Genomic DNA, 27,188 nt, shown 5'->3' with positions numbered 1-27,188 from the left:
CCCTGCCCCTAGTCCCTGATTGTTTCATCCCCATGCAAATGAGGACTCCAAATCCTCGAAGTTTGATTGGTCCAAAAGGCACTGTCCTGATTGGTCAGAATGGAGTCGCTCTGATTTGTCAGTGAAGATTTTGATGGGGGCTATAGCTGCACAGCTTCCATTGAATAGGGAAAGTCTCATTCCTATTGGTTGAAATAGGATTCTGGGCACTCCTTTATAAGGGTTGGTTCAGTCAGCAGGAACACGGTACAGGCAGGCAAATCAGTGCGGGAGGCAGGCAGCTTGGTGGAGGTTCTCCTTAAAGCACCGTTTGTGTGAGAGGCCCATTTTAGAAAAGGCTGCTGTGCTCTCTTTTTAAATTTGAGCCCAGTTAGCCAGCAAGATCTCCTCTTAGTAGGTATCTGCTTTCTCTGGATCAACAAAGGTAATGACGTTCTTTTTTTTTTCCAACTGAAATACATGAGTGCTCTACTTATGTGCCTCATTCTGTTTTTGTCATTGCTGGCTTTCCCATGATTTCTTGCCTTGTTTACTTAATGGCAAGGTAATTATTTGGATTTATGATGTTATAAAATTGCCTGTATTAGCACCTTTCCTTTATTGCTGACCTAGAATTGTTTATAATAAAATACTGCTCATTTTGGCACAAAAATGAAATAGAATTTGACTTGGGACATTTTATATGAGGCCCAAAGCAGATAAACATCTAATTAAATACATTCTTTGTTAGAATAAGCACAAATTCTGACGTAGCACAGAATATAACATCTACATCTACTTAGGGAAAAAATTCCTTACTCTGTTGTTTTTTTCCTCAAATACTTAAACTCATAATTGTACTATAGTTGTTTTTATATAAGCTCTCCAAATGATAATGTGATCACTCTTATTCCTAGAGTTTGGCAGTTGCTTTTCAATTATATTGATTATTCATATTTACTGACTTGTTTTATTAATAATCTTTTGTGATTTAGCTTTTCCTGAGGTCAAGAGTAGCATCGATACCACAATTACCCTTCTATTTGTGATATCAGATTTTATGATGTCCTTGGTAATAATTTCTACAGTTTATAGTTCAGTCTATAAAAGCTTGAGTATAGTTTATCTTTAGTAGAACTTAATTATATATTTATTTTTTTATGTATAGTTAAATTCTCAAATCTTTGGGTACATGTAGTCATACTGCCTTTTCCTTTTGAAAACAATTGGATCTTAATTCTATGTATAAATATTTAATTAGTACAAGCTGACTTAAAATGAAAATGATTGTTTATGTAATGCATAACCATATTTACTATAATTATGTATAATACCAATATTTTCTGAACCCATGAGAAGCTGGTATATTTTTAATACAACCATTATGTATTCCTACTTTCAGACTCACTAAAAGATATTCTGGAATAGGGCATGAAGGAGAATTGGCAGTTTTTACCATTATTACAAATACCAAACAAATTTTCGTGTCGTCATTGTTTCATATTCTTTGTCATCAGCATCAAGTACCTTCAGGAATTAGCATGATAACTTTCATTATACTTTAGCTTACAATATGTTGCAATGTTTCAAATTCAGTCAACTTTAATTAGCTATGTCATAAAATAAAAACATAAATTAATGGTAAATTTTTCCAGAAGAGAGAGGGTTTTAATTTAGAAATGTTTTATCCATATTAAACAACTCAGTGTTTACAGAAAAAAGTCCCAGATCATATTTCCTAGCCAATTCCAGGTATGCTTCCTAAAATACTTTTGTTTTCCATGTTTTGATTGTTTAAGTAAGAAAGGCAGTGTAATAATTTCTCTTAATAGATTGGGCTTAGTGTTCTATCAGTGTGGTGACATCAAAAGTAATAATATAAATAAATATGTTTTCCTTCTCATACAAGTGTGAGTCTTACCATGTTAAGGATGTGTCTGTCTTCAAAAAAATATATATGAGTTTTCCCTAATTTTGTAGGTCTTGGCAAACTTTTTCTATAAAAGGCTAGATAGTAAAACTTTTCAGTTTTACCAGCAAGTAGGATTAGTTACTTGTTATCTGGTCTAGCCTATCTCTGTTTCCTTTTCTTATTTCTAGTGACTCTTCTATACAGCTACCAAAAAGGCCTTTTTCATAGGCAGATTTGATAATGTGGCCCTCTTGCTTAAAATCCTTATAGATTTCCATCACATACAGAATAAATACCAAACTCAAGAGCATCATATATGAAACACATCACAACATGGTTCTAGTTCATGTGCAGAACTATTTGCAGTTCTCTGAACTCTGACCTCTAAGTCTTTGCACACACTACATACCTCCTGACTTATTATGCCCCTTTCTAATTTTTTGGCAAACTCCTATTCACTCAAAATTTAGTTCTAGCATTATTTTTGAGTGGCCTTTGGACAGAATTTTTCACTCTCTTCTTTATGTTCCATAGCAATTTCCATAAAATATCATAATGTATTTATTTGGCTTACTGGTCTTTTGCCTCTACCAAATTATTATAGAAACTTCTTAAGGCCCAGAATTTATATATATATATATATCATTAATATACCTAGAATATACCCAACACTGTACCTCTTACTAAGAGGAATTCAAATATTAAATGAATAAATGGGTTTACTAAATTTATCTCATGAAATGGTGCCCCCAATTTTGACAAATGGGAATCTGGTAAAAAGCCTGTGTTTTCATTGGTTGTATACCCTGATGAATTTATAGTCTTCTAACATTCCTTTTCTGACTTTGTTATTCTAACTGAGAAGTCATAATCTTTTTAGTTTATCCTGTCTTCATTATTGTACTTCCAATCTGTCCAAATTCTCTTAATTATTTAAGTTGCCCTTATCTGAATGTTTTTAAGTACTTTTAAATTGTCTTATTGGGAGGACCCAAATGACTCATTATTTTGCATTCCAAGTGGTTTGTATCTGATAGTAAATATTCTTATTTTGAAATACTCTTAGATACCCAGTATCTTTCATTGAGCACAGTTGGGAATCCAGTTCTATTGTTGTTTGTTGTTTTTGCAGTTCTCTTTGTATTGTTGTTTCTGGGTATGATATGGCATTTTTATTTAGAATATATTCTGATTCAAATGTACGTATTTTTAATCAACAGAAAAACATCTGATTATCTTTCCATGTAATTTTATATGACAGTTCACAAGTCTTACCTGCCATAAGCCCTTATTAAATTAAGACCCAAATTAAATCTTAAAACCAATAGAGTACATTGTAGGACTACGTATAATGTGATCAAAGGCATATTATTAGATCCAGCTGAGCATATTTTGTCTCTTTTTATTTATATTTTTACTAGTTTAAGATTTTGAAAATAACATAATTCAAACATTTTTTTCTTTGTAACCTCAAAATATATCTTTTCTATTACTCTCCATCCTCACTTTTATCCTTTTTTTAGAACAAAGAAGAGGATAGATTTTTTAGAAAACATTCTTTATAGTTAACTCTGAAGAGTGAATTATACGACGAGTCCCACAACTTTCCAAGCAATGTGTATGGCAAAACAAATCTTCTCCTGGGGCTGCACAAATGACATGCTGATAAGAATCCTAAGAGGAAAGTTGTAACATTTAATGTGTTTTCTAATCACTCTATGTTTCATCACTTTGAAGTATTATTAATAAAACTGCCTTTCTGACAAATAATCAAATTGGCATAAGAACATTTTCCAGAAATAAAGTGACTGGATTAATTTCTTTAGGAATCTCCAAACTGCTATCTGCTATTTTTAAAACTGCAGAAAGTAAACTAGAAAATAAGTTGCTGTGAGGTCTTTTTGTAAGTCCCTTATATTCTCGTGTAGCCTATCCTAGTGCTATGTGTATATAATAACTACTCAAATATCTGTTAAATGATTAATTTACTGCCTGTAAAATGTGATTTGCTACTACAGGGTATTTAACAGATATTCATTCCCTTCATTCAAAATGTAGCTTATTGATCTATGCTTAGCAAAGAGCACAGAACTGATGAAAGTTGTCATTAGTGACTCATCTAAATATTCCTTTTAAATTTGTTCACTCATTCCAGCTTGTTAAAAAATCTGTTGAATGAATGAAAGTTATCAAATATGCCCCAGAGAGGTTTCTTACGTAGTAGGTTCCATACTGTGTGTTAAACGGTGTTTTGCACAGGTGTGCATACATTTGCCAAAGGGATGGTAAAAATGCAACAGCGTATCATAAGATCATTTTGGGGGGATTCAGGAGTCTGCAAAATATTTGGACAAATCCTAAAGGATCAAGTTAATAAAGATTCTAATAAGCAAGAATAACAATCGGTTTTATTTTGAACTAAATGTTGTAGGGGAATTTTAGCTGGAATATATAACTCTCTTCCAACAAGTCCTCAAAACCTTAAAAGAAAAACCATTCACTAATGTTTGTGTTGTCCTAAATACAAGTATATAAAGACCTTCATAATGAAACATTTCTATAGTGCTATTGCTAGTTAATTCTAAGTTTAAAAAATAAGTTCTCAAACGCATGTGTGTCATTATAAAATCTAAGTAGAGTATGATGCAAACAATATAGAACTGGTATTAAGAACTATCAAATATCTAAATGAAACATCTCATTTGTTCTTATTTTAGAAAGATGTATTCTAAGTTTTTTTTAACTTGGACCATTAGATATGATCATTACTGAAAAATTGGTAAAATGTATATCAACAGCAACCCCAAAAAGGAAAACTATCCATTAAAATTTCCCCAAACCCTATGCTCCAGAGATATAACCCCCTATTAAAATAATAATAAACATTTTCTGTTACATTTATTGTGCTAAGTATTTTATATTTTCTCGCTTAATGTTTTTAAAGATTTTGTTTGGTGCTTCTGGCCTTTTTCCTTTGTAAATGTATATGTATATATAAAAATGTTTATCCATCATTTTTTAACAATCATAGGAAACAAACCGATCTATAACCTGCTTTTTATATATAATATGAGTTTGCTTCTATATCACTGAATGTAGATTAACATAATTTTGAATAATTGGATGCATTATATAGTATGGTCCATATTTATTTAACCAGTAGCCTTTAACACATTTAGCTTATTGCCAAATTTCCAAACTTGGTTAGCAGGACCTTATATATCTTTGCATTATTGTGTAATTGTTTCCTCAGAATAAAGAAATTCTTAGAAGGAGACTTGCAGGTTTAAAGAGTATGTACATTTTAAGACTTTTGGTACATTTTATTAAATACCCTTCAGGCAGGTTATGTCCATTCATATTTTTCCCAACAAAATCCTTTTCTCCATGCCCTCTCTAACCTTTTTTTTTTTTTTTTTTTTTTTTTAATTTTTGTCACTCTGAATTGAGGATACCTCTTTGTTTTGTTTTGTTTTTTTGTTTTTTTTTTTTGATACTTACTTGATTACTAGAGTGAACATTTCAAATGTTTATTGATTGTTTATATATTTTCACATATGTTCCTATCTATAGTTCATTTCTCTACCTAGTATTTATTTTTCCTTAATATGTTATATGTTAGAGATGATTTTCCTACCATATGTGATTTTTACTTTTAATTTTGTTTGTAGTGCTGTTTTACTGTACTGAAGTTTCAGTTTTCATATAGGTATATCTATAGAACATTTCTTGTAAGGTCCTGCTTACAAAAATAATTTCATATTCCGTATTCACGTTGTCTGTGTTAAATGCTATAGTAATATTCTGAACCTCTTTTTTTTTTTTGACAGTTTTTAACTGAAATTATTGTGTGATTACTTGTTTAGCATCTTTCTTCTCCAACAGACTATAAACTACTTAGAGCAGAAATCATGTTTCATTTTATATAGCTTTGTCTCTGTTGTCCAACATACAGTAGGTATTCAATAAATATTTGTTGAATGAATTTAAAAAGTTAATCCATCTGGAATTCATCTAGATATAAGATATGATGTAGACACCTATTTTTCTATTTTTTTCCCAGTTTTTTCAAAAATATGTATTGAATAATTCACACACACACAATTAATTTCTCCTTCCCCTGCCTCCCTCTCTCTGAGTTTATAGCTTTACCATATTAAAAAATAAATAAAGATACTTATATCTCTTTTGATTTCCTAATATCTTTCTTTGTTTTATCTATTCTGGTGTCAGTATTATATATTAAAAAGCAATTGAAAAACAAAGTCTCCTCCCATGTTTTACTTTTTCAAAACTGTGACTGTCCTCACACATTTACTCTTCTATAATAGCTCAGCTTTACTATCATTTTGTCAAGCCCTCAAAATCCCATTGGAATTTGGGATTTTGATTAATTTGAAACAATTAACATCTTAAAATATTTCATTGCTCCATTGAAGAGTATATGTCTTTCCATTTGTATTCATATCTTTGAATCTCCTTAGTTTTTTCCACTTAGGATCTAATATTTTTCTTATTGAATTTATTTATACTTTTTATATTGATCTTTATGTCTAGCTTGGATTTGGAAGTAAACAATGTGAATCTTTTTCTTTTTTCTAAAGCTTTCGTCAGGAGTGATAAACCCAAACTATTCAGAGGACTACAAATCAAGGTAAGATGATTTTATTGGAATCTCTTTTTTGCAGCATTAATTTCTTTCTTTTTTGAAGATTGATCTCTTAAGTAATGGGATCATGTTTGTCATCATATTTACCCAGAGTTAGGATTTCTCAGAACTCTGGAAAAATATTGGAGACCCAACTAGTGGGTTGGAAGTTTCAGGAAACCAGCCTAATTATAAACTAATTACAACAAAATCATTAGATTTCTTAAACCAAAGAAAATTCAAAGTCCAATGTAGAATTCTGTCTGATAATTTGTATATACATTTTATGTATTTTACCATTGCTCTTATGCAATTTTTCTCTCTCGTTAATTATTTGAACTTGTCTTCCTCCTCCATTAAATTTTCAGCTCATTTGAAAGTTTGAAAATATTATGTATGCAATAAATATTTGTTACAGTCAATAATAAGTGTAAATCCCAAATAAACTGTGTTGATACCAACAGGTGTTTTCTCTTTAGAAGTAAAATGTAGTTTTTTTAATTATCATTTTTTATGAAATCTCATTATTTCCCGAAAGACTTCCTTTAAGATCTGTTGTATGTACTATTATGTCTAAAAGCTTTTTTATATTACTATTAAATTTAGTTAAGCTGAATTGCTTTGGTTTGGATCTTGTTTGAGGCTGATAAAGCTCTTCTAAGCAGAAAATAATGATGTCCCTCTTTTTCGTAGTATGTTCGTGGTTCAGACCCTGTACTAAAGCTTTTGGATGACAGTGGGAACATTGCTGAAGAGCTGAGCATCCTCAAATGGAACACAGACAGTGTAGAAGAATTCCTGAGTGAAAAGTTGGAACGCATATAAATCTTGATTAAATTGTGTCCTGTCCTTTTGTTACCTTATCAAATGAAATATTACAGCATCTAGAAAATAATTTAGTTGTGCTTCCATCCTTTGATCAATCTTTTACTGTGAGGCATTAAACATCTAATTAAAAGTTGAAGTGGCAGCACAGCCCATGATACCTAAGGAAATGGCAAGCTTAACATGTCATTTTTTATAAATTTCTATCCTCCTACATTTGTTGATACCACTAACGAAATGCTTTGTAATAGATTTTTGGTTAATTATGCAAATGATAGTTTGTGATAATTGGTCCAGTTTTACAAACAACAGATTTTTAAATTAGGGAGGTTAGCAAGGGAGATGATTACTACTATGCCTCATGTGCTATGTGCTCTTTGAAAGGAATGACAGAAAACTACAAAGCAAGTAAGGTATACCGAGCCTCAACAGATTGCTTGATCCTCAGATTCTTTCATATTTTTTATCACCCAACTTTCCTTTTAATAGAAATTCTATAGTTTATAATGAATGCACTGCATAAAAACTTTATGGCTTCATTATTGTGAAACAGATGCAAGATCTAAAATAAGAGTAAAACATTCTCAAAGATTTGCATTAATGAAGACTACACAGAAAACCTTTTGAGGATTTGTGTGGATCTGATATTTAGCAAATTTTTGTGCTTTACATTTTTACAGAAAAGTCAATTTAAAAATGATATTTGTAAGACCAAAATATAAATAAAAAGTTTCAAAAATCTATCTGAATTTGAAATTCTTCTGGTTTGTCCTTTCATGTTTAAAAATGATACATTTCTCGGTACATTATTTTCTTTTCATACAAGCTTTTATTTTTCTTTTAGCCAAAATATTAAAGTGTTTACACTATTTAAAACTTATAACTTCTAATTGTGGGTAATAGTGCTTTATATTTGTCTAGCATTTTTTTTTATTTTTTAAAGGGCTTTTATTTATAAACACATTTTTATTAATATTTAACATAAGGAATATCTCTTAAAATATAAAATTTTATGAGCTATTAAAAATGTTTTTTGTGGTTTTTTGTTTTGCTTACCCTTTTATCTGGTGACAGTAACTTCACTTCTTCATGAAACGTAGTTCACTAAGAACAACATTCATCCAAATGACTTAAGGTCATTTAAATTGCTTTCTAATTTACCAGATTGGTCAAAAATCCTATTATGTCAGTTTAATCTCAGGATAAATTCTTATAATCTGGAAACTTGCTTAATTTTTGATTTTGAACTATACCATCATAATGAAGGATTTTGGAAATCTTTAAAGACCAGAATATGTTTATAGAATATTTTTAATAGAGGTCAGTTATAAATCTTTAGCATTTGTGTCCTGTTGTATTTAAAATTAAGAGAATGAGTAAACCCTGGGCGATTTGGTTAATCAAAATGAAATACTATGAGAAGTCCTGGCAAGCAGACTATGGTCTGCTTTTGGTCATCTAAAGTAATGGAGAGGACCATCATGTTGATAGTACAAGGCCCTGGATAAATTGGCACTAATTCCTCATGGTGGTTATTACTTCAGAACAAGAGGGAGGTGAAGCCAATCATGGTTAGTAGAAAAACAAGAGAGGAGTTGCCACCACATAGAGAAGAACAGTGGGATAGAAGGGGATAAAACTGCAAAACTGGGATTGACATAGAAAACTAATTGGACTGGTCTCCAAGCAGGAGAAGCCAGTTAAATGAGTATTTGGCATTGGGATTTTAAAAAGTGAAGAGAAGCCTAAAATGTCTATTATATTCAATTGATTACGAGAGATCAAAAGAGGATGAAGAACCTCACAGTATCTTCGAGCTTGAGATTCTTGAGTTGATGAATAAATGTGTATCTACCAAGCATCACTATTTTAATTGGGAGATTCAAGTTAATCAGCCAATTCCAACTTTTTCACCAACTCCAATCAAAGAATTGCTAAAAGCTTTTTAAAGAAACAAAGAAATCTTGATTAACAAGAAAGGAGTATAACTGATCCAAAAAATACCATTTTGTAGCCAAATTCTGACATTTGATTAAGCTTAGTCAAGCTTATTACAAATGTGGATATATAATAGTCACTTGATATTTATAAATTTGCTCCCCCTGCCAAAATGATGTTACTTATAATCTAAAACGGTTAATTTATCTCTAAATTCCTGAATTTGGCAAAAGCTTCTTACAAGAAGTTATGAGCAAAAACTGATATTTCCTGTTTTAAATGGATCTGAGACCTGAAAGCTAGTCTAAAATTAAAGTTAATAAAATGCAGAAAAATACTTTTAAAAGCAAATACTGCAAAATTTTGGAAATTAAAATTGGCAACAGTGTATGTTAAAGAATGTCTACAAATATATTGGAAAGAGGAGCACAGATTCCAGATATGAGCACAATTAGATAAGTATTTCTTTTACTTGAAAATTAAAGTAACTTTTAATTATATTCTGTGGTGACAGAGGACTTTTTCTGGGAGGAGAGGGCCTGCGTTTACGCTCAAAAACTAAAAACAGACTTGCTGATTAAATATAAATATTTTACCTTCAACATGGCTTTTGGTCCAGGAGTCTACTGATGAAATATGGTGACTTAGAAATACTGAAGGAATAAAACTAAGAATAATTGTGTGAAGCCTCTAAAATTAGTCCTTTCCTGTTAACCACTCTTGAAACGTACTTCCTAAGTACAGCATTTTATCTGTTCAGCATTACTGAAGACACTGAAGTTTAGACCCTGAAATTCAAAACGTTTTTAAAAGCCTTTTTGGTAGAAAAACTGAACAACTATAGCTGATCCTTATTGGTGAATTCCATATTTACATATTCACCAATTCATTAAAATTTAATTATAATCCCACAATCACAATATCTGAGAGAGTTTTGAAGTAATTAGCTAATGGCATGTGTGCACAGCAGAGAAAAATTTGAGTCCCCTAATGCATGCATTCCCAGCCAAGTTAAACAAGGTGACACTGCCTTGTTTCAGCTCTCATGCTATAAACAAATATTCTTTCACAGTCTATTTAGTGCCATATTTTTGGCATTTTTGTGCTTTTTGTTGTTTACTTAGCTGTTTAAAATGACCCCTGAGCTTAGTACTAAAGTGCTATCTAGTGTTCCTTAAGAGCAAGAAGGCTGTGATGTGCCTTATGGAAAAATACATATTTTAGATTAGTTTTGTTCAGGTATGAGTTACAGTGCTAGTGGCATGAGCTCAATGTTACTAAGTCAACAATGAATATTAAATAAGGATCTGTAAATAGGAACACATAAAACACGTATGTATGGATAGGTTGATAGCACTGTTGTGATCAGAGACTTCCAGGAACCTAACCTTGTATTTCCCCAAAGAGCAATGGTTCAGTATTTGGTAATTCAGTGTTTGCAGTGACTTTATAGAACATAATTAACTACCATGAGTACTGAGAATTGACTGTAACTTTTTAAACATTTTTTATGGAAATATAATTCACATTTTAAATTCACCCACTCAATGGTTTTTTAGTATATTCACTGAGTTTTGCTACTAAAACCAGTCTACATTTAGAACATTTTCATCACCCCAAAAAAGAAATCCTGCCTGCATTAACAGCCACTGCCAGCCCTAGACAACCACTAATCTGCTTTCTGTCTATGAATTTGCCTATTCTGAACATTTAAGTGAAATCATACCATATATATAATACAATATGTGGCCTTTTGTGTCTGGCTAATTTTATTTTGCATGTCTTCATCGTTCATATTATAGCATGCCTTAGTACTTCACTCCTTTTTGTGGCTGAGTAATATTCCTTTTTATGAATATGCCACACTTATCCATTATTTGGTAGATATTTGGGTTCTTTCCACTTTGGGGCCATTATGAATAATGCAACTATACACATAAACAAATTTGTGTGTGAAAATGTTTTCCTTTCTCTTACATATATCTAGGAATGGAATTGCTGAGTCATACAAATCTATGTTTAACTTTTTGAGGAACTGCCAAACTTTTCCAAAATGGCTACACCAGTTTCCATCCCACAAGCAATGTACAGGGGTTCCAATTTCTGTACATCCTAAATTTATTGATCTCTTATTAAGTACTCATTTTACACTCTTATCAGGGCCAACAGATGCGTTAAGCACTTTGCCCTCCATTAAGTGGTCTTCAGACTGTAATTCTTTTTTAATTCTTTAGATGGTATGTTTTATTCTCTCAATTTTACTTGCCTCTCCCACCTTCTGTCACTTTACTGGATTTTAACTTGTTTTTCCTCTTCCTCATCTTCGGTCATGAATATAAACTATACCTGTAAGGTGTCCACATCTAGTAGAGGTTACATTCTAGTGGGACAGGCAACCATTAAACAAAAGTACAAATATATAATTGCAATGATGGTAAAAGCAATAAGAAAAAATTACTAGAAGAGAATTACAAAATAAACTAATGAGTTTAGGGATCTCTGAAGGATGTGACATTCAAACCGAGGCCCAAAATATAAACAGGAAAAGAGTGAATTGGAATGCCTTCCAGTCAGAGGGAAGAGCTTGCACAAAGATCTAGATTTGGTAGGAAGTCTGGAACCTTCACCTACCTGAAAGAAGGCCAATGGCCTGGAAACTAATGAACCAGAGGAAAGAGTAGTAGGAAATGAGGTTGGGAAAGTAGGCAAGGAGGATCTGCTTCATGTCATCTTAAGAGTTTAGATGTGTCCTAAATTGCTTTCAAAAAGAAAAAAAAAACCTTAAGTAGAGGAATAATAAAATCCATTAAGATCAACTCTAAAGGTCATGAGCAATCATCAGATACTCAGCTATGCCTTTGTAAACACTAAGGGCTTTATCTAGTGCTTTCACTAATGATTTAGGAGCCTCTAGTATACAATTTACTTTTTAAAACTACTCATCAACGATTTGAGAACAAAAAAGACAAGCCTAAGCATAAATGTTAAATTTTATGAGATTCCAATATTCATTTATATATACGCAAATGATTCTTAAAATAGTCACTAGTCACGTGAACTAATGGAAATGCCTATTACTTCACACCACACTGGGGCATTCCTCCTTGCCCCATCTATGAGCTGAGCACTAATCTCAATTCTAGTTCCAATGAATGATTGTGCTGATTCAGGTACTCCAGGAGTGTCCCTTGTGCAGGTTGTGTGTCCCTCCTGTTATAGTTGAGCCTTGATTGCTGTTGGCATCTCAGTGGGTGGGACTGACCCTCAGGCTGACTGAATATGGGGTTTGGCCATGTGTCGTGCAGGAGACCCTGCTCGCTGCACCATTTGTCAGGCAGGGCGGCCTGCGGGGTCTCTGCTCCCGCTCCCCACACAAGAACGCAGGATATGGTGAGGCCAAAAAGGAACACCCACGGAGCCATAGGTAGGGGAGTGATACCACTATGGTCTCACTGGAGGCTGGGCCCACCGGACGTGTGACCTGCCGGCCGCCTTTCCACCAACCGACCGACGACTCTCCTCCACTCTCTCAGCTCTGCTCGGCTCCTCGGCAATCCTCGGCTCTCCTTCGTAGCCACAGTAGTTATGCCAGCGGCCAATCGGCTAACCAGCCACAGCCGACTGCCAATCAGCCACAGCCGACGGCCATCCACCACTCGAGCCAGCACCCCTCCACGTGAGGCCGAGAGCCTGTAAACTATTTTCTGGGGCTCTGTCCCCACACCATGTCCACAGCTTATGGGCTGCTGTGTGAGGGGCTTACCCCACCGAGTGGGAATCACCCCAGCAGGCTCTGGTGCCTGTTGAGACTTGCCCTTTTTGTGTGCTGCCTGAGGGGCTAATTGGGTGGTGCTCTGCTGTGGTCTGAAGCCAACCTCCAAGTATGTTGGTTCTGGGGCCTCTCGGGAGGGGCTCTGGTGCAGACCCAGGTCAACCACTGCCTGTGAACAGCCAGGGACTCAGGGACTACCTGGTAGGAGCTATAAAGTGATACACGGTTGGTTGCTGCCTGTGCTGTACCCAGAGGCGTGTGGGAGAGGCCACACTGTGAACCTAAGACAGCTGCCATCAGTACCAGGTCTGGGGTACCACCGCAAAAAGCCAGGACGCTCAAGGCCTGCTGCCACCTTCTGGCTCCTATAAGTTTCAGCTGCTGTTAAAGTCTCCGTAAACAAGCTGGGTGAGGCAGGGTCTCAGTGAGTCAGCAAGGTGGAAGAGAGGAGCTCACCAGGTCAGTCAGATTTAGATTTGGCCTCTGGGGGCAGGCTCAACACAGGAAAGATGGCGCCTACCTGCTGGCTGCACGTGAGGATAGCCCCACACAGAGAAACTGGGGACTGTCCCGCCAGCCCTCACCCCAAAGTTACACAACTAAGTCTCTCCCCATATGTCTCCAATGCCCCCAGAGTCATCATCTCCCTGCAGGAGCCCAAGGTGAGCGCCTGAAAGTGAGTGAGTCTGTGTGCAGGCCATTTAAGAGGACGGCTGGGTTTCCTGCACCTTCCATCCCACCCAGATGGTCAGAATCCCCACTGTTTTTCACAGCCAGAAGTTGTGGGAGGTCCTCTTCCCAGCACCAGTATTTTGGGCTGGGGAATCTGGTGTGGGGTGCTGGGGTCCCTCGCTCCTTTGTGGGGAACTTCTGCGGTCAAGATATCTCTCCTGATTTTCAACTGCCACATGTGGGTATGGAACCAATCTCGATGTGGCTTCTTTTTTATATCCTTAGTTACACAACTTCTGTTCAGCTAGACTTCAGCTGGTTCTCCAGGTTGATGTTCTATAATTTACTTGTAATTTTGATGTGTTCGTGGGATGCGGCAAGCACAGCGTCTATCTATTCTGCCATCTTGGATTTCCTCAAGATGTATGTCCAGTCTGATTTATATCACTGCATAACAAACCACCCCAAAACTTACTGATTTAAATGTTTAAAACAATGATTATTTATTTTGCTCACAAATCGGTACTTTGGACAGGGCTCAGTGAACATAGCTCATCTCTGCTCCACAAGGTGCCAGCGGGACCAGTTCAACTGGGGCAAGAGGATCCAAGATGGATCACTTACACAGCTAGCAAACTGGCACTGGCTGTAGGCAGCTTAAGCTTCCTTATAGCATGGTGACTAGTTCCAAAAACAAGCATCCTAAGAAGCAGGAAATGGAAACTGCCTATTTCTTAAGGCATAGGCCTAGAAATGGCACAACATCACTTCCACCATATTCTATGAGTCAAGCAGTCACAGAGCCCAAATTCAGGGGAAGGAGACATAAACTCAGTGGATGAGTGCCAAAAGAATTATGGAAGTGTGTTTTAAAACCTCCACACCTATTCACATAAGGCCCAATGCATTTGAGTGATGTTCATGTTTTTTAAGTGTGTTTTTCTTTTGTCCTAAAGGACATTTTTCTTACTTCAGACTTGCTTTTAGTGCTGTTTGAGAAATTCTTAGTTGCTACATTTGACTCTAGGTCTATCCATTGGTCAGGCATTCCCAATAATTTAATTAGGAACAAAAACTTGCCTATCAGACTTCCAATTAGAGCAAAGCAACTTCATCAGTTTTGCGCTGCTAATTTTCAAAGCAACATGAACATCTCTAAGTTAGCTTTACATAAGACCCTCCCAACCTTAAAGCAGAACTGATGTAGGACGTCTGCTCACTCTCCCAGCACAAGTCAATGATTCTGTGTATCTCATCACCTTATTTGTAATTGGTATAAGTAAACATCATATTCGAGAGTATGATGATTTGTTTCAACTAGTTAATATTCCCTCTGTGATGTGTCAACTTGATTAGGCCACGGTACCCAGCTGTTTAGTCAAACACTAGTCTGGAGATTGTTGTAAAGGTACTTTTTAAATGTGATTAACAATTATAATCAGTACACTTTAAGAAAAATCTCCATTAGAAGGGTGGGTCTCATCCAATCAGTTGATGGCCTTAAGAACAAAGATTGGGGTTTCCTGAGGTTGAGGGAATTCTGCCTCAAGAGTGCAACACAGAACCCCCCCCTGAGTTTTCAGCCTGCTGGCCTTCCTATGAATTTCAGGTTCAAGATAGCAGCATCAACTCTTACGTGAATTTCCAGCCTGCTATACTGCCCTACGGACTTCCGACTTCCCAGACTATATAATCTCATGAGCCAATTCCTTAAAATAAACGATAGGTAGGTAGATAGGTAGACAGACAGATAGATAACAGAAATATCTCAATGCAAACAATATAGATTCTATTATTTCTGTTTCCCTAGAGAACTCTGACTAATATACCTCTTGCAATATTCTGTGCATTAACGATTAGCTTTCACTTACAAAATTTGCAAGAAAAAGATCCACATAAGTCTAGACTATTATATAGGCTGTTTATATAACCTATGTTCAGAGATTGTCAGAATGATAGTATTTCAGTTTCCACAGAATTTTGACAGGATCTTCCTCAGAGCCACTTAGCCAAAGTGTCTTTTTCAAGGTGGTAGTGTTTTTTGCTTATTAGCAGTAACATATGGGATTATGTTTATGTTTGACTGCATACAGTGTATATCATCAAAGCTGATTAAACGAGTCATTTAGGACTGTCTACAAGAAAAGACTTAACAGATGTAAAAAAGAAAAAAGTCATCTTTTGAACGTAAACAATGATGTCAATTAGTTTAGAAGTTTCTGAAAGGCAGTACAATAGTGGGAAAAGAATGTTTTGTAATTGATTTGCAAACAGAAGTGGAAAAGTTTCTAGCATAGCTCTGCAAGAAATACCTCTAGTCAAATTAAGATAATCTTTTCCGGCAGAACTATTGGCCTGTTAGAAAAGGGAGACATGATGGGTGTATTCTATCCTCCATATAACCAGATATTGTATCCTGTCTGATAGTGCATAGTTATTTGTAAACTAGAAAAAATATGATCTAATACCCCAGTTCTTATGTGGGTACTTTTGAGAATGCTGAAGTATTTGTTCTAGGTAATTTTCAATAGATCAGTATCAACATAGAGTAAAGCAAGCAGCATCTTCAGGTTTCTATTAGGATGTGACTTGCTACAATCATGGTACTTGGCAGTGAGTAGCCAAGAGACAGGGAAAAGGTACTGACGGGTGGGGGCGGGGATTCTCTTACTCCCAGTTATTTTTCCATCGGCATTTGACTTTATTGTTTCTCCTCTTGTGACTTCTCTTGGAAGAGACTACACATCTGCTTCAATCTCACACTCCTTGGTGCCAGTCATCTATGAAGGTAATCCCTCCACTCTGTCTTTTTAATATTTGGCATGACGTTGATTTTTCTACTGATCACTGGGTGCATTGGAGCTTCGCTGTGCTCCATCACATTCTGAGGCACTGAGGGTTAGGACTTCAATGTCTGAATTTGGGGGGACACAATGCAGCCCATACCACTGCCAAAAAACCTGATTCCAGGGTGGCGAGGGGAGAAGTGAGTTGAAGAGAAATTGGGAAGTGGAAAGTAGAAACAACTGTTTGGAGAAACCTGAATAAGACAAGAAAGAGCTAGATAGGATTTGGGAATCAAAGGAGGGTTTTGTTTGTTTGTTTGTTTGCTTGTTTGTTTGTTTGTTTGTTTATTTTAAGCCTAAGAGGAACTTCAGAGTAATTAAACAAGGTAGAAGATGCCAGTGAAGGAGGAGTAAAATGAGGGAAAGAGGCAAAGATCAAATACACGTGTGGAGAGACGTGGCTTCAACCGGAGGGAGGGCCTAGAGGACAGTGATCATGATGAGCCAGCATAGTAGACAACATGGTGGAAACATGATACGGAAAGTTTAGGAACCTCAGCTTTCTCAGGGACATAGGAGACAAGGTCCTTCATCAGGATTCAAGAAAGCAGACTAAGTGTCGAGTAATAGCGCTGTAAAGACGGTGAGGAAGTAGATGGAGGACAAAGCTAGAGCGGCACTGACCTTCCTAGCTGGAGTCTAACCCTGGCTCACTTACCTACTGTGTGAGTTTGCCTATATTATCTAACTGTTTGTTTTCATGTTAGTCTCCTCTGTAAAATAGATGGGAATAGGGTAATAATAGCTCCTGTGAACACTCTGCATTATTGTGAGGATTAAATAAGAAAATGGTTAAATTTTCAGGCATTATTAATAGCGTTCTGGTTCTTGCACTACTCAACACAGTACCCTGATGAAGCAAACTGTTAGTAGTTCTAACTTACTCTATTTTAGCTTCTCATTTTTCTTTATTCAAGCTTTACTTGGGCCATTTATCAAGAGCTGTTTGTCTGGTTATATAGATTTATAATGGTACTCCCCCTTCTCATTCAAAAGTTAAGCCAAAAGGTGTTACTTTGCCCATTTAGTCTTAAATATTTCCAGAACATCCCAAATAAAGCCTGTTTTCTCTCAAAGAAAATAAAACATACACATACCAAACCGTTTTCAAATTAAAATAGGCAGTGAACAGACATATTTCTGCCAAGAATAATCTCTGCCCTACTCAAAGCTGGTTTACAGGATTGTAAATTGAGATCAGCCTTTGCTTCTTACTCTATAGGGGCAGTGAGTCAGGATTTCCTGAAATTAAGCAATCATGTAAAATGCATTAGTGGCTTCTAGAAGACCTCATGTTTTCTTGTGCCAATAAATTAACCTATTTTCTACTTGGCACGTCTTTCATATTCCCCAGTGACCATAGTTAAGGTCCTTCCATCAGCCTCAGAGTCAGTATGACAATGTAGCTAAGATTCATCAATCAAAATTTATGTTTTCTGAAAACATATAAGCCTGGTGATGTTTGCTACATATCAGTGAGAAAGTCAAATTCCACGTCTGAATTGTAATTTTTTTAGTCCAAGCTATGCTAGCTGTTAGTCCTAGTCCAATTCCTTGCATTGTTCAACCCAATTATAATCTGGTTTTGGTCCCACCTGGAACAGTAATCTCCTAATTGCTTTCCCTTGTTCTCATTCTATTTGAACTTTCTGTATTAATTTCACTTCTGTTGTGGAAAACTTTTGCTTCCAAAACACCACTTTTGCCTAGTTCTCGTCTATCCTTCATTGGTTATTTCTTCTCAGCCTACCCCACTGATATTGCAAGTTGCCCCTCCTCTCCCTGTCAAGTGTCAGAAATTCAAATAGCAGCAGGGGCCACACCAGGCAGGTAACACATAGGTCAGATATAATTCATAGGGAGTGATCAGAGCTCTGGCAAAGATAAAATGCATACTCCATATAAAGGCATCCACAATTGAAACATTTTTAAACATTATTGGCCAAAAATCCTTTCATAGACTGAATTGGGTTGTACTGCTGTTCAGTGACAGAACTGTTTTCAGAATCCAGATCTTCCTGTCCAAGACTCCGAGGACAGGGCCCATTTTTAGGGTGTTTTGTGTACCACTTAAGCCCCAACATTCCTCACTTTGAGTTCAGGTAATTCGCCCAACCTGATTTACTTTAAATCTGTAAAACAGGCTTCCCTAGAGGCTAACGTAAATTTGTTTCTCGACATGAAGCAAACGACGTTTTCCTAAGTGGCAGGGACATCATTTATATCTTAAAAGTTTTCCAAAGGGCCCTTTTCTATTTCTCTAACTTAGAAGTGTCACCTCCGTGCAGCCTGAGGGTCTCTTCCATCTGTGTCTCCCACCTAGAGTTTACTTACATTGTTACATCTGACACTTGCACAGAACTCATGAGGGAACATCATAGTTTATAAGAAGGGAAGAACTCACCTTCTTCATCCTGAAATCTTAGTTTTTTATACTCTGCCAGTGCAGTATTGGGAGAGCCTGTTCTCTTGGGCTTAGTACCAAATATGTATTTGTTTAACATCCTTTCTCATTGAAGTTCCATTTTCTATGAGAGTATTTGTTTCAAAAAAGAATCTGAATGAAAACTCTACATCTGAAGGTGCTTTTCCTTCCACACTCAGAGTAGACATTTAAAAAAAAATAGGAGAGTATTTTCTTGAGAAAGTTCTTGAAGTGATATACAGTGTCACACAATAGTTTTCATTTTGCTGAAGCTGCTGCAAAGATACCAGAGGAATTACTCTTGGGGCAGAGACTGAAAAGATACCGCTGCTTCTCCATGATGTGTTTTCACCCGCTCAGGAGGGCCAGTTCAGTTTGGCTCAAGAATCACTGGTCCTCATTTTAAAAGGTTCTGAAAGGGTGAAAGAGTCCCTGCCCTTAGTTCGAAATAAAAGAGGACCCCAGTTGTGGGAGTATCAGACAAAAAGAGACCCAGGAATAAGTACAAGGTTGAAATTCATGCTTCCTACCATCCACCCACACTCATTTGGCCTCCATTCCCCGATTCACCCTACCATAACCTCCTCTGCATAGCATAGATTAAAATACCATGCACTTTTATCAATCCCTCCCTTCAAGAAGTTACTTCATTTCTATCCTCCTCCAGTTCATTTAGCCTGCCCTTTCTCTCCAACTTTGCCTCTAACAATTAAATTCTGTCTTCTTATACTGGTGTTCCCTGGATACCCTTCTAGAATGTAATTGCCACGAGGGCAGAAACTCTGTTCCTCTTATTACCATGTATTCAGTCAGCTCATTCCAGTGTCTGGCACTAAAAAGGTGCTTCGTAACAGTTGTTAAAAAAAATGGAATGTTCATTCATAGTGCCAGGTCTTTGTTCCAGTAATTCTCTCTATCTGGAATGTCCTCATTCTTCATCTCCAAATTCTTAAGCCCACATTAATCTCTGCGATGGACTAAGTATTTGTGTCTTCTCATAATTCAAATGTTAAAATCCTAACCCTCAATGTAACAGTATTAGGAGATAAAGTCTTTGGGAGGTATGTCATATGGGGTGTCATGCGGGGTGTCTGGTCCCGCTCCCCACATAAGAACGCAGGACATGATGAGGCCAAAAAGGAACACCCACAGAGCCATAGATAGGGGAGTCATACCACCATATTCTCGCTGGCGGCTGGGTTGGACACACAGGAAGCAGGAGCCACACGATCCTCAACCTGCCGTCCACTTGTCTCTGCCAAACAACCTCACTTGCTAACTGCAATCCTCCTCTCTGCAAGCCGCAATCTACACTCCGCAACTTGCTAGCTTAGCCACGGCAGTTATATCAGTGGCTAATGGCTAACCGGTAACAGCTGATGACCAACTAGTCACAGCTGATGACCATCTACTACCCGAGCCAGCACCTTTCCATGTGAGGCTGAGAGCCAGAGCTCTCTGGGGCTCTGTCCCCACAAGGCATTTAGCTCATGAGGGTGGAGTCCTCATGATGAGATAAGTGCCCTTGTAGAAGAGACCCCAAAGATCTCTTTCATACTCCTCCACCATGTAAGGACATAGCAAGACCTATAGAAGGGAATCTCTGAATCTTCCAATCTATGATGGAAGCAAGCTCTCACCAGGTACTGAATCTGCTGGTACCTTGATTGGACTTCCCAGTCTCCAGAACTGGAAGAAATAAATGTATGTTTACAAGACACCAGTAAACATACATTGTCTATGTATGTCTAAGTCTATGATACTTTGTTATAGAAGCCCAAATTGACTACGACAATTGTGGGAACAGAGCCAGGAGTGCAGTTTCCAGGCTCTCGGCCTCACGTGGAAAGGTGCTGGCTCAGGTAGTAAATGGCCATCAGCTGTGATCAAATGGCCATCACTGTAACTAGTTGGCCATCAGCTGTAACCAGTGAGCCATTGGCCACTAATATAACTGCCGTGGCTATGCTAGCAGAAAATGGGGGCTAGCAAGAAGATGGTGGCTGAGCTAGCAAGAGCGGATAGCAGCTAACAAGTGAGGTTGGTTGGCAGAGAGAAGCAGATAGCAGGTTGCGGATAGTGTGGCTCCTGCTTCCTGTGTCTCCAACCCAGCCGCCAGTGAGACTATAGTGGTCTGACTCCTCTACCTATGGCTCCGTGGGTGTTCCTTTTTGGCCTCATCATGTGTGGGGACAGAGCCAGGAGTGCAGTTTCCAGGCTCTCGGCCTCACGTGGAAAGGTGCTCACTCTGGTAGTAAATGGCCATCAACTGTGATTGGATGACCATCAGCTGTGGCTAGTTGGCCGTCAGCTGTAACCAGTGAGCCATTGGCCACTAATATAACTGCTGTGGCTATGCTAGCAGAAAATGGGGGCTAGCAAGAAGATGGTGGCTGAGCTAGCAAGAGCGGATTACAGAGAGGCAGATGCCGCCAGTGAGAATATAGTGGTATGACTCCCCTATCTATGGCTCCGTGGGTGTTCCTTTTTGGCCTCACCATATCCTGCATTCTTATGTGGAGAGCGGGACCAGAGACCACGCAGGCCGCCCCGCATGACACCATGTCCTGTGTTCTTATGCGGGGAGCGGGACTAGAGACCCTGCATGACACCCTGCATGACAACAATCTTGTTTTTTTAATGAGGATGGCATTTCAGTTTGCTCTGTACAAGTTAGTATTTGAATATTTCCCACAATGGTAATATCCCATCAATTTTCAGGTAAAGACACGGTTGACTATGTTCTTTGCTGCTCCTAAGACATTTGGTTGCTCAAGGAACACTGAAATTCCTTAAGTAGACACTTAATTATAATCTCTGCAACTTGCCAGAAGGAGCTCCACTTATATTTTGAGGATCAGGGCTGCAGCGTTCAGCTTTCCAATAAATCAGCTTAATTCCAGGAAAGTCTGAGTAACTGCAAGAAATTAGTCAGACAGGATAGAACAAGCAGCCCTGATCCAAGGAACATGAGATCTTCCTTATAGCAAAGTCATTTTCTAGAAGAGTGATAAATTTTCCTGATAGGAACATTTGGGCCTGACTTTTCTAAGATCCAATTCTTCCCATCCACAGAATATACCCTCACTCCGCTGGACTGAGTAAGGACTTCAGTGGGGCCCTCAAGTATTTGCAGATGACCGCCTCTGGGATCATTGTGTCCTGCAGTCATTCAAGAGAGTATTTTGGTCTCTTGTGGACCACTTGCCCTAAGGCCATGTCTCATGGGGCTACTTGTTTCTCCTTTGTGAGAGGAAGGAGATAAACACCAATTAAAACCTAACTTCGATGGCAGCGACACATGGCCCTCAACAACTAACAGTTGCAAAATGGACTAAGAAAGGGGATTTTCTTCCCCCCAAATTTTCCACTTGGTGACAGAAATGGTCAATTTTTCTACCATTAGGCAATCCGTGACATACTAGCTTAATTAAGGTCATATTTATCAAATGGAAACTTGTATCAGGCCTCTTTCCATTATAATGATACAAAGCTAACTCAAACTTAGCCGCAGCCAAAAAGAGAATTTAGCAGCAAACCTAACTGAAAAGTCTCAAACCGGCTGGCGTTAGGCCTGGCCTAGGGCAGAAGTGGGCAAACTATAGCTCATTGCTTGGTTTTGTAAATTAAGTTTTATTGACACACAACCATGCTTGTTCTTTTACATATTGTCTACAGCTGCTTTCAAGCTACCATGGCAGGATTGAGTACTTGCAAGGGAGACTTTATAGCCAGCAAAACCTAAAATATTTACTAAGTGGCCCTTTCCAGGAAAAGTTTGCCAGCCCCTGGCCTAAGGGTTCCGGTGATGTCATCAGGATTCTCTATCTCTTTGGCTATGATCCTCCTCTGAGATGGCTTCAGTCTTGGGCTTCCCATATGTCCCCAGCCACTCCATGCTAATGTCATTCCTTTCTGGTAACAGTCCTAATTGAGAAGAGCAACTCTTTTTCAGTAACTTGCCAAGTTGTAGGATTTACCGTAACCTGACAGCTTGGGTGAGGTACCCATCCTTGGATTGATGCCTTATGGCTAGGAGGATGGTTTCTCACTGATTGGTTTAGGCCTGGGCCACATCACCAGGCCTGGTGCAGGAGTTGGGTCAGCCACCCCTGAGCCGCAGGAACTGGGAAGAAGGGAGAGGTTCTCCAAGGGGAAAGGATGCTGGGAAGGCAAAACCTACAAATGTCCATTATAAAACTTCTCCCTCCACCACATGGTTGGTCACGTTCTGGTCCTGTACGCTTCTCAAGGCATGTCAATGACACTCTTATGGGATTTCAGACACCCTTGAGGAGTTACTATTAACAACAACAACTAGTTGTAACTGGTAAGCTTTCAGAGCCAGAAAAGTAGTCTAAGCACTTCATAAATATCATCCCATTTATCTTCCCAACAGCTCTAAAAACTAGACTTTTATTTATGCCTGTTTTACTAATGAAGCAACTAAGGACGAGAGGTTGAATAATAACTTGTCCTGAAAATCCCAAAGTCAGGATTGGAACCTAGACCTATCGAACTCTAAACTTGAACTATGCTTCTCTGACTCCCCAACCTAGTTATAGCCTCACATTTCTGGAAATTCCCTACTGCACCCTCAGTGCCTGAATAATGCTTGAGAACTCACCGGGTAGCTAAGAGGCCTGAGTTCTAGTGAATAGCTCTGCCACTGACTCACTGAATAACTTTTAGCAAGTTACTTAATCAAATTTTGGAATCTTAGTTTCCTCACCTGTACAATGAATAGTTTAAACTACCAGTAACATTCAAACTATGTTCTACAGAGCATAGGGGCTTCTGTGGCAGCACCATAGAGTCTGCCATAGAGAGCAGGGGTACTCCCTGCACACTCATTCTATCACATCATCTCCGTTGCTTTCTGTTGGGCTTCTTCCTAAGTCTAATACGTAAAAAACAAAGGTTTCTGTTGCAAAAATAAATAGTCATGGAACTAGAAGACCTTTAAAATCTTTGTCAATGTTCTCTGTTTGTTCATTTACCTCTCTTTGCCTTGTCTATGTCCTGGAGGGCTGACCTATATGGATGGACTACATCAACAGGTTCCTCTGGCTGCCTGTTGGGTTTGGTAAATAAGAGAGGGTAGCAGAAAAAGAAAGGGTGGAAGGAGAGAGAGGTTGAGGTAGTGATTCCCCTGGTTCAGTGGCTCAGTTCAAAGCTCCTGTTGGGTGGACCTGTCCTTCATCTTTCATTGGCTTTGGAAAACTGTTGCAGTATCTGGTCCAATCCTGTCTAAGGGTAGTAATCACTCATTGCTATTGTTAGCCCTAGGTGCATCACTATTGCTTGGAATCTTGTTGCAGTGAAAACGTGTGTGGTTTATGTGGACACATTTGTAAATAGTCCTTTCTTTAAATGTTCCTCATTTACCTATTTTGAGTGGGCCATCAGAACTCTGTATCATCTATTAGGAATTTAGAATCTATGATTCTATTAATAGTAAACTTAGGTTCACCTCTCCCATTTTCATATCCAGTCCCATACGACCTGAATGTCTGCTAAATGCTGAGCACAGTTGACAGTGGACAGTTCCTTTGGCACTAACATTCTTTTAGCTTATGACTCAACACCCTTTGTAGAAATTCTTTTAATACTTCTTTTTGTAAGCAGAAGAAGGCAAAAGATAGAAAAGTAATCTGACAGCTGAGGATTTCTTTCAGAACATTTAAAAGAGTAAGCACTTAAATTGCTTTTATCCCTTCACTCCTCCATTTCACAAACATTTATGGAGTACCTGTTGTGTTCTAGGCATTGATTTGGCCTTGGAGGTAGAAGCCCAGCACAAGTGTCAAAGATGTCATAAACCCATGAGGAAAAGACAAGAAAAGGAGGAATTTACTTATTATACTCACTCTAGGGGGAATACCCATTCCCAGAATGATTCACTCTCAGACATTGAGATACCCTACAGCGTTAAAGATGGCTCAGTGTCTGTCTTTCAATGAGTTGCAATAAAAATATGTCTGGTTAACTTTAGTGAATCTGAAAATAAATTTTACTGTTAAAATGTAATCTGCCTCTAAATATAATAAATTCTCATTCATTTGGATTCTAATTCATGTTTTAAGTAATTCATTATGCATCTTCACTATTGATTAACATTTCTAAATATGGAATCTCCTTCCTCTGCAGATTATCAGAGTCTTTTTCATTAACACAAGGAATTCAATCCAAAATTTAGGGTTAGTTGAGTTAAGATAGATATATAAATAGCTAAAACATAATGAAAGATAGTAGAACTATGAGAAGTATTGATGTTCAGATAAAGAAGGGCAGTAAGAAGATCATATTTGAATTGTGAGGACTGGGGAAAATTGGTTTGTAGAGCTTGGAAGAGGGAGATCAAGTGTTCCTGATCAAGAAATAAGCATGTCCATAGGTCTGCCAGCAGGAAATTATGCAACATGTGTTAGACACTAAAAATAGTTCATTTGACTATAATGTAAGTATTGGCAGACACATGTTGCTTTTGCCACTTAACCACAATCATTTGTCTTTCTTCTAGTAGAAATGATATTCCCGTATTGTACTTGGAGAATAACCCCTCACTGCTGTCATCTATTAGACATAAGACAGATTGACAACCTTCAGTTCCAGTGGTGAGCCCCAGTTGGTTTCAGTTAATCAGCAAGTCTAGCCTCGTGGCCAAAGTGATGGATTCAATGATGAGCAAGTAACCAAAATTAGACCGATGAGAATCAGACACAGAACTTGCGTGTAAATGTGGCAGAGTTTTAGCCAGAATTTAACTGGGAGAGTTCTCTTTCCACTGGATTTGAAGTTAAGAGGATGTAGAGGAAAAGCAGTTATAGCCAGCTTGTGACCCTGAGGGGAAAATCTGACTGAGAATGAAGCCAGCAGAGAGGAAGGCATCCTAAAGACAGAGAAAAAGGAATTGGTTTCTCATCAGTCTACTCCTGAAGCTGAAATAATCCTTGAGTATTCCATTCACCCACCAATTATTACGTTAATCAATAAATTCCCTTAATTTCCTAAGCCAGTTTTAATTAGGAGTCCATCTCTACTTAAAAACATATAGAAGTAAAGAGAGTTAAGACTGGAAAGATAGTTTAAAACCAGAGCACAAAAGACATTGAATACCAGGTTTTGAACTAGATTCAAAGGCAAGATTTTTGACAATGTTTGACGTAATTCTTAAATTTCCCTTGTAGGGTACATAAAAATTTCACCTAAGTTATCTCGTTGAGAAGTGTAGGTAGCAATATGTACTGCACTGGACAACTGTAAAGAATCAAACAAGGAAATAGAGTCCCAGAAAGTCTGCAAAACTTGATTAAAAGTATGTAGCTCATGAAGGACAGAGCAAAGTCTCAATCTTGGGTCTTTTGATTCTGAATCCATGATGTGAATGCCAAAGCTGACTCACAGACATGCATGATACGCTGAATCTGAAGGTCTCAGAAGAGCCTTACCACCATGATACCTTTCTGATTTCCTACCAGTGTTGCCGTTGATGTCACTTTTGTGCAGAATGAGGGGATGTTGGCAAAGATCTCTTCTGACCTAGGCAGCACCTAGGGTGCGTTGCCATGGGAAGAGCATGAGTTTCACATACATAATGCACCTGACTACTCTCTATCAGCATGGCCGTTGGGCAAATCACTTAATATTTTTTCATCTGTGAAATGATAATAACAAGAATTCCCGCCTCACTGGGTCACTATGAAAGCTAATGATGTAATGTTCCTGGCACACAATAGGCATTACGTAAGTGAAGTCTTTTTATTACGGAAGGCAGTGGAAGCAAGGCTTTTGAATCAGGCAGACCTGGGTTCAAATCCTGACTCAGTTCCTAACCAGCTACTATATGCCACCCAGCTAGACAATAAGTTCCAGGAGGGCAGGGACCATGTCTGTCCTTATTCCAGCTGATGGCTTCCATGGGGACCCTAGGAGGCAGTTTGTAAATGCTTAAATGAATTTAAGCAAGTGACTTAAAATTCCTAAGCCTGATTTTTAAAATTGAGATAATATATAGTGTAAGACTATTGTAAGAAATAAAGGATACAACACATGTAAAACACTTAGTTCCATGCCTGGCCATGGTAAGTGCTCAGTAAATAATAATAATCGCAGCTAATTTCTACTGAATGCTTACCATGTGCCAGTCACTGTTTAAATACTCTACATAT

The 27,188-nt window shown here is 37.7% G+C and overlaps 1 protein-coding gene across 1 annotated transcript in view; it reads left to right on the top strand.

Annotated features, from left to right (window-relative positions):
• Positions 1-8,107, top strand: part of SELENOF (selenoprotein F) — a 33,917-nt gene extending 25,810 nt beyond the window's left edge. Inside the window, exons 4-5 of the mRNA XM_019751769.2 lie at positions 6,496-6,545; positions 7,233-8,107. Of these exons, the coding sequence (XP_019607328.1) occupies positions 6,496-6,545; positions 7,233-7,364 (182 nt within the window). The 3' untranslated portion in view covers positions 7,365-8,107. The remainder of the gene's footprint in view (positions 1-6,495; positions 6,546-7,232) is intronic.
• Positions 8,108-27,188: the final 19,081 nt, after the last annotated feature.

Source organism: Rhinolophus sinicus, linkage group LG06 (assembly GCF_036562045.2).
Source record: "Rhinolophus sinicus isolate RSC01 linkage group LG06, ASM3656204v1, whole genome shotgun sequence".
In the NCBI taxonomy this organism is placed as follows: domain Eukaryota; kingdom Metazoa; phylum Chordata; class Mammalia; order Chiroptera; family Rhinolophidae; genus Rhinolophus; species Rhinolophus sinicus.
Note: the sequence above shows the minus strand (reverse complement) of the source record. Positions and strands in the feature narration are given on the sequence as shown.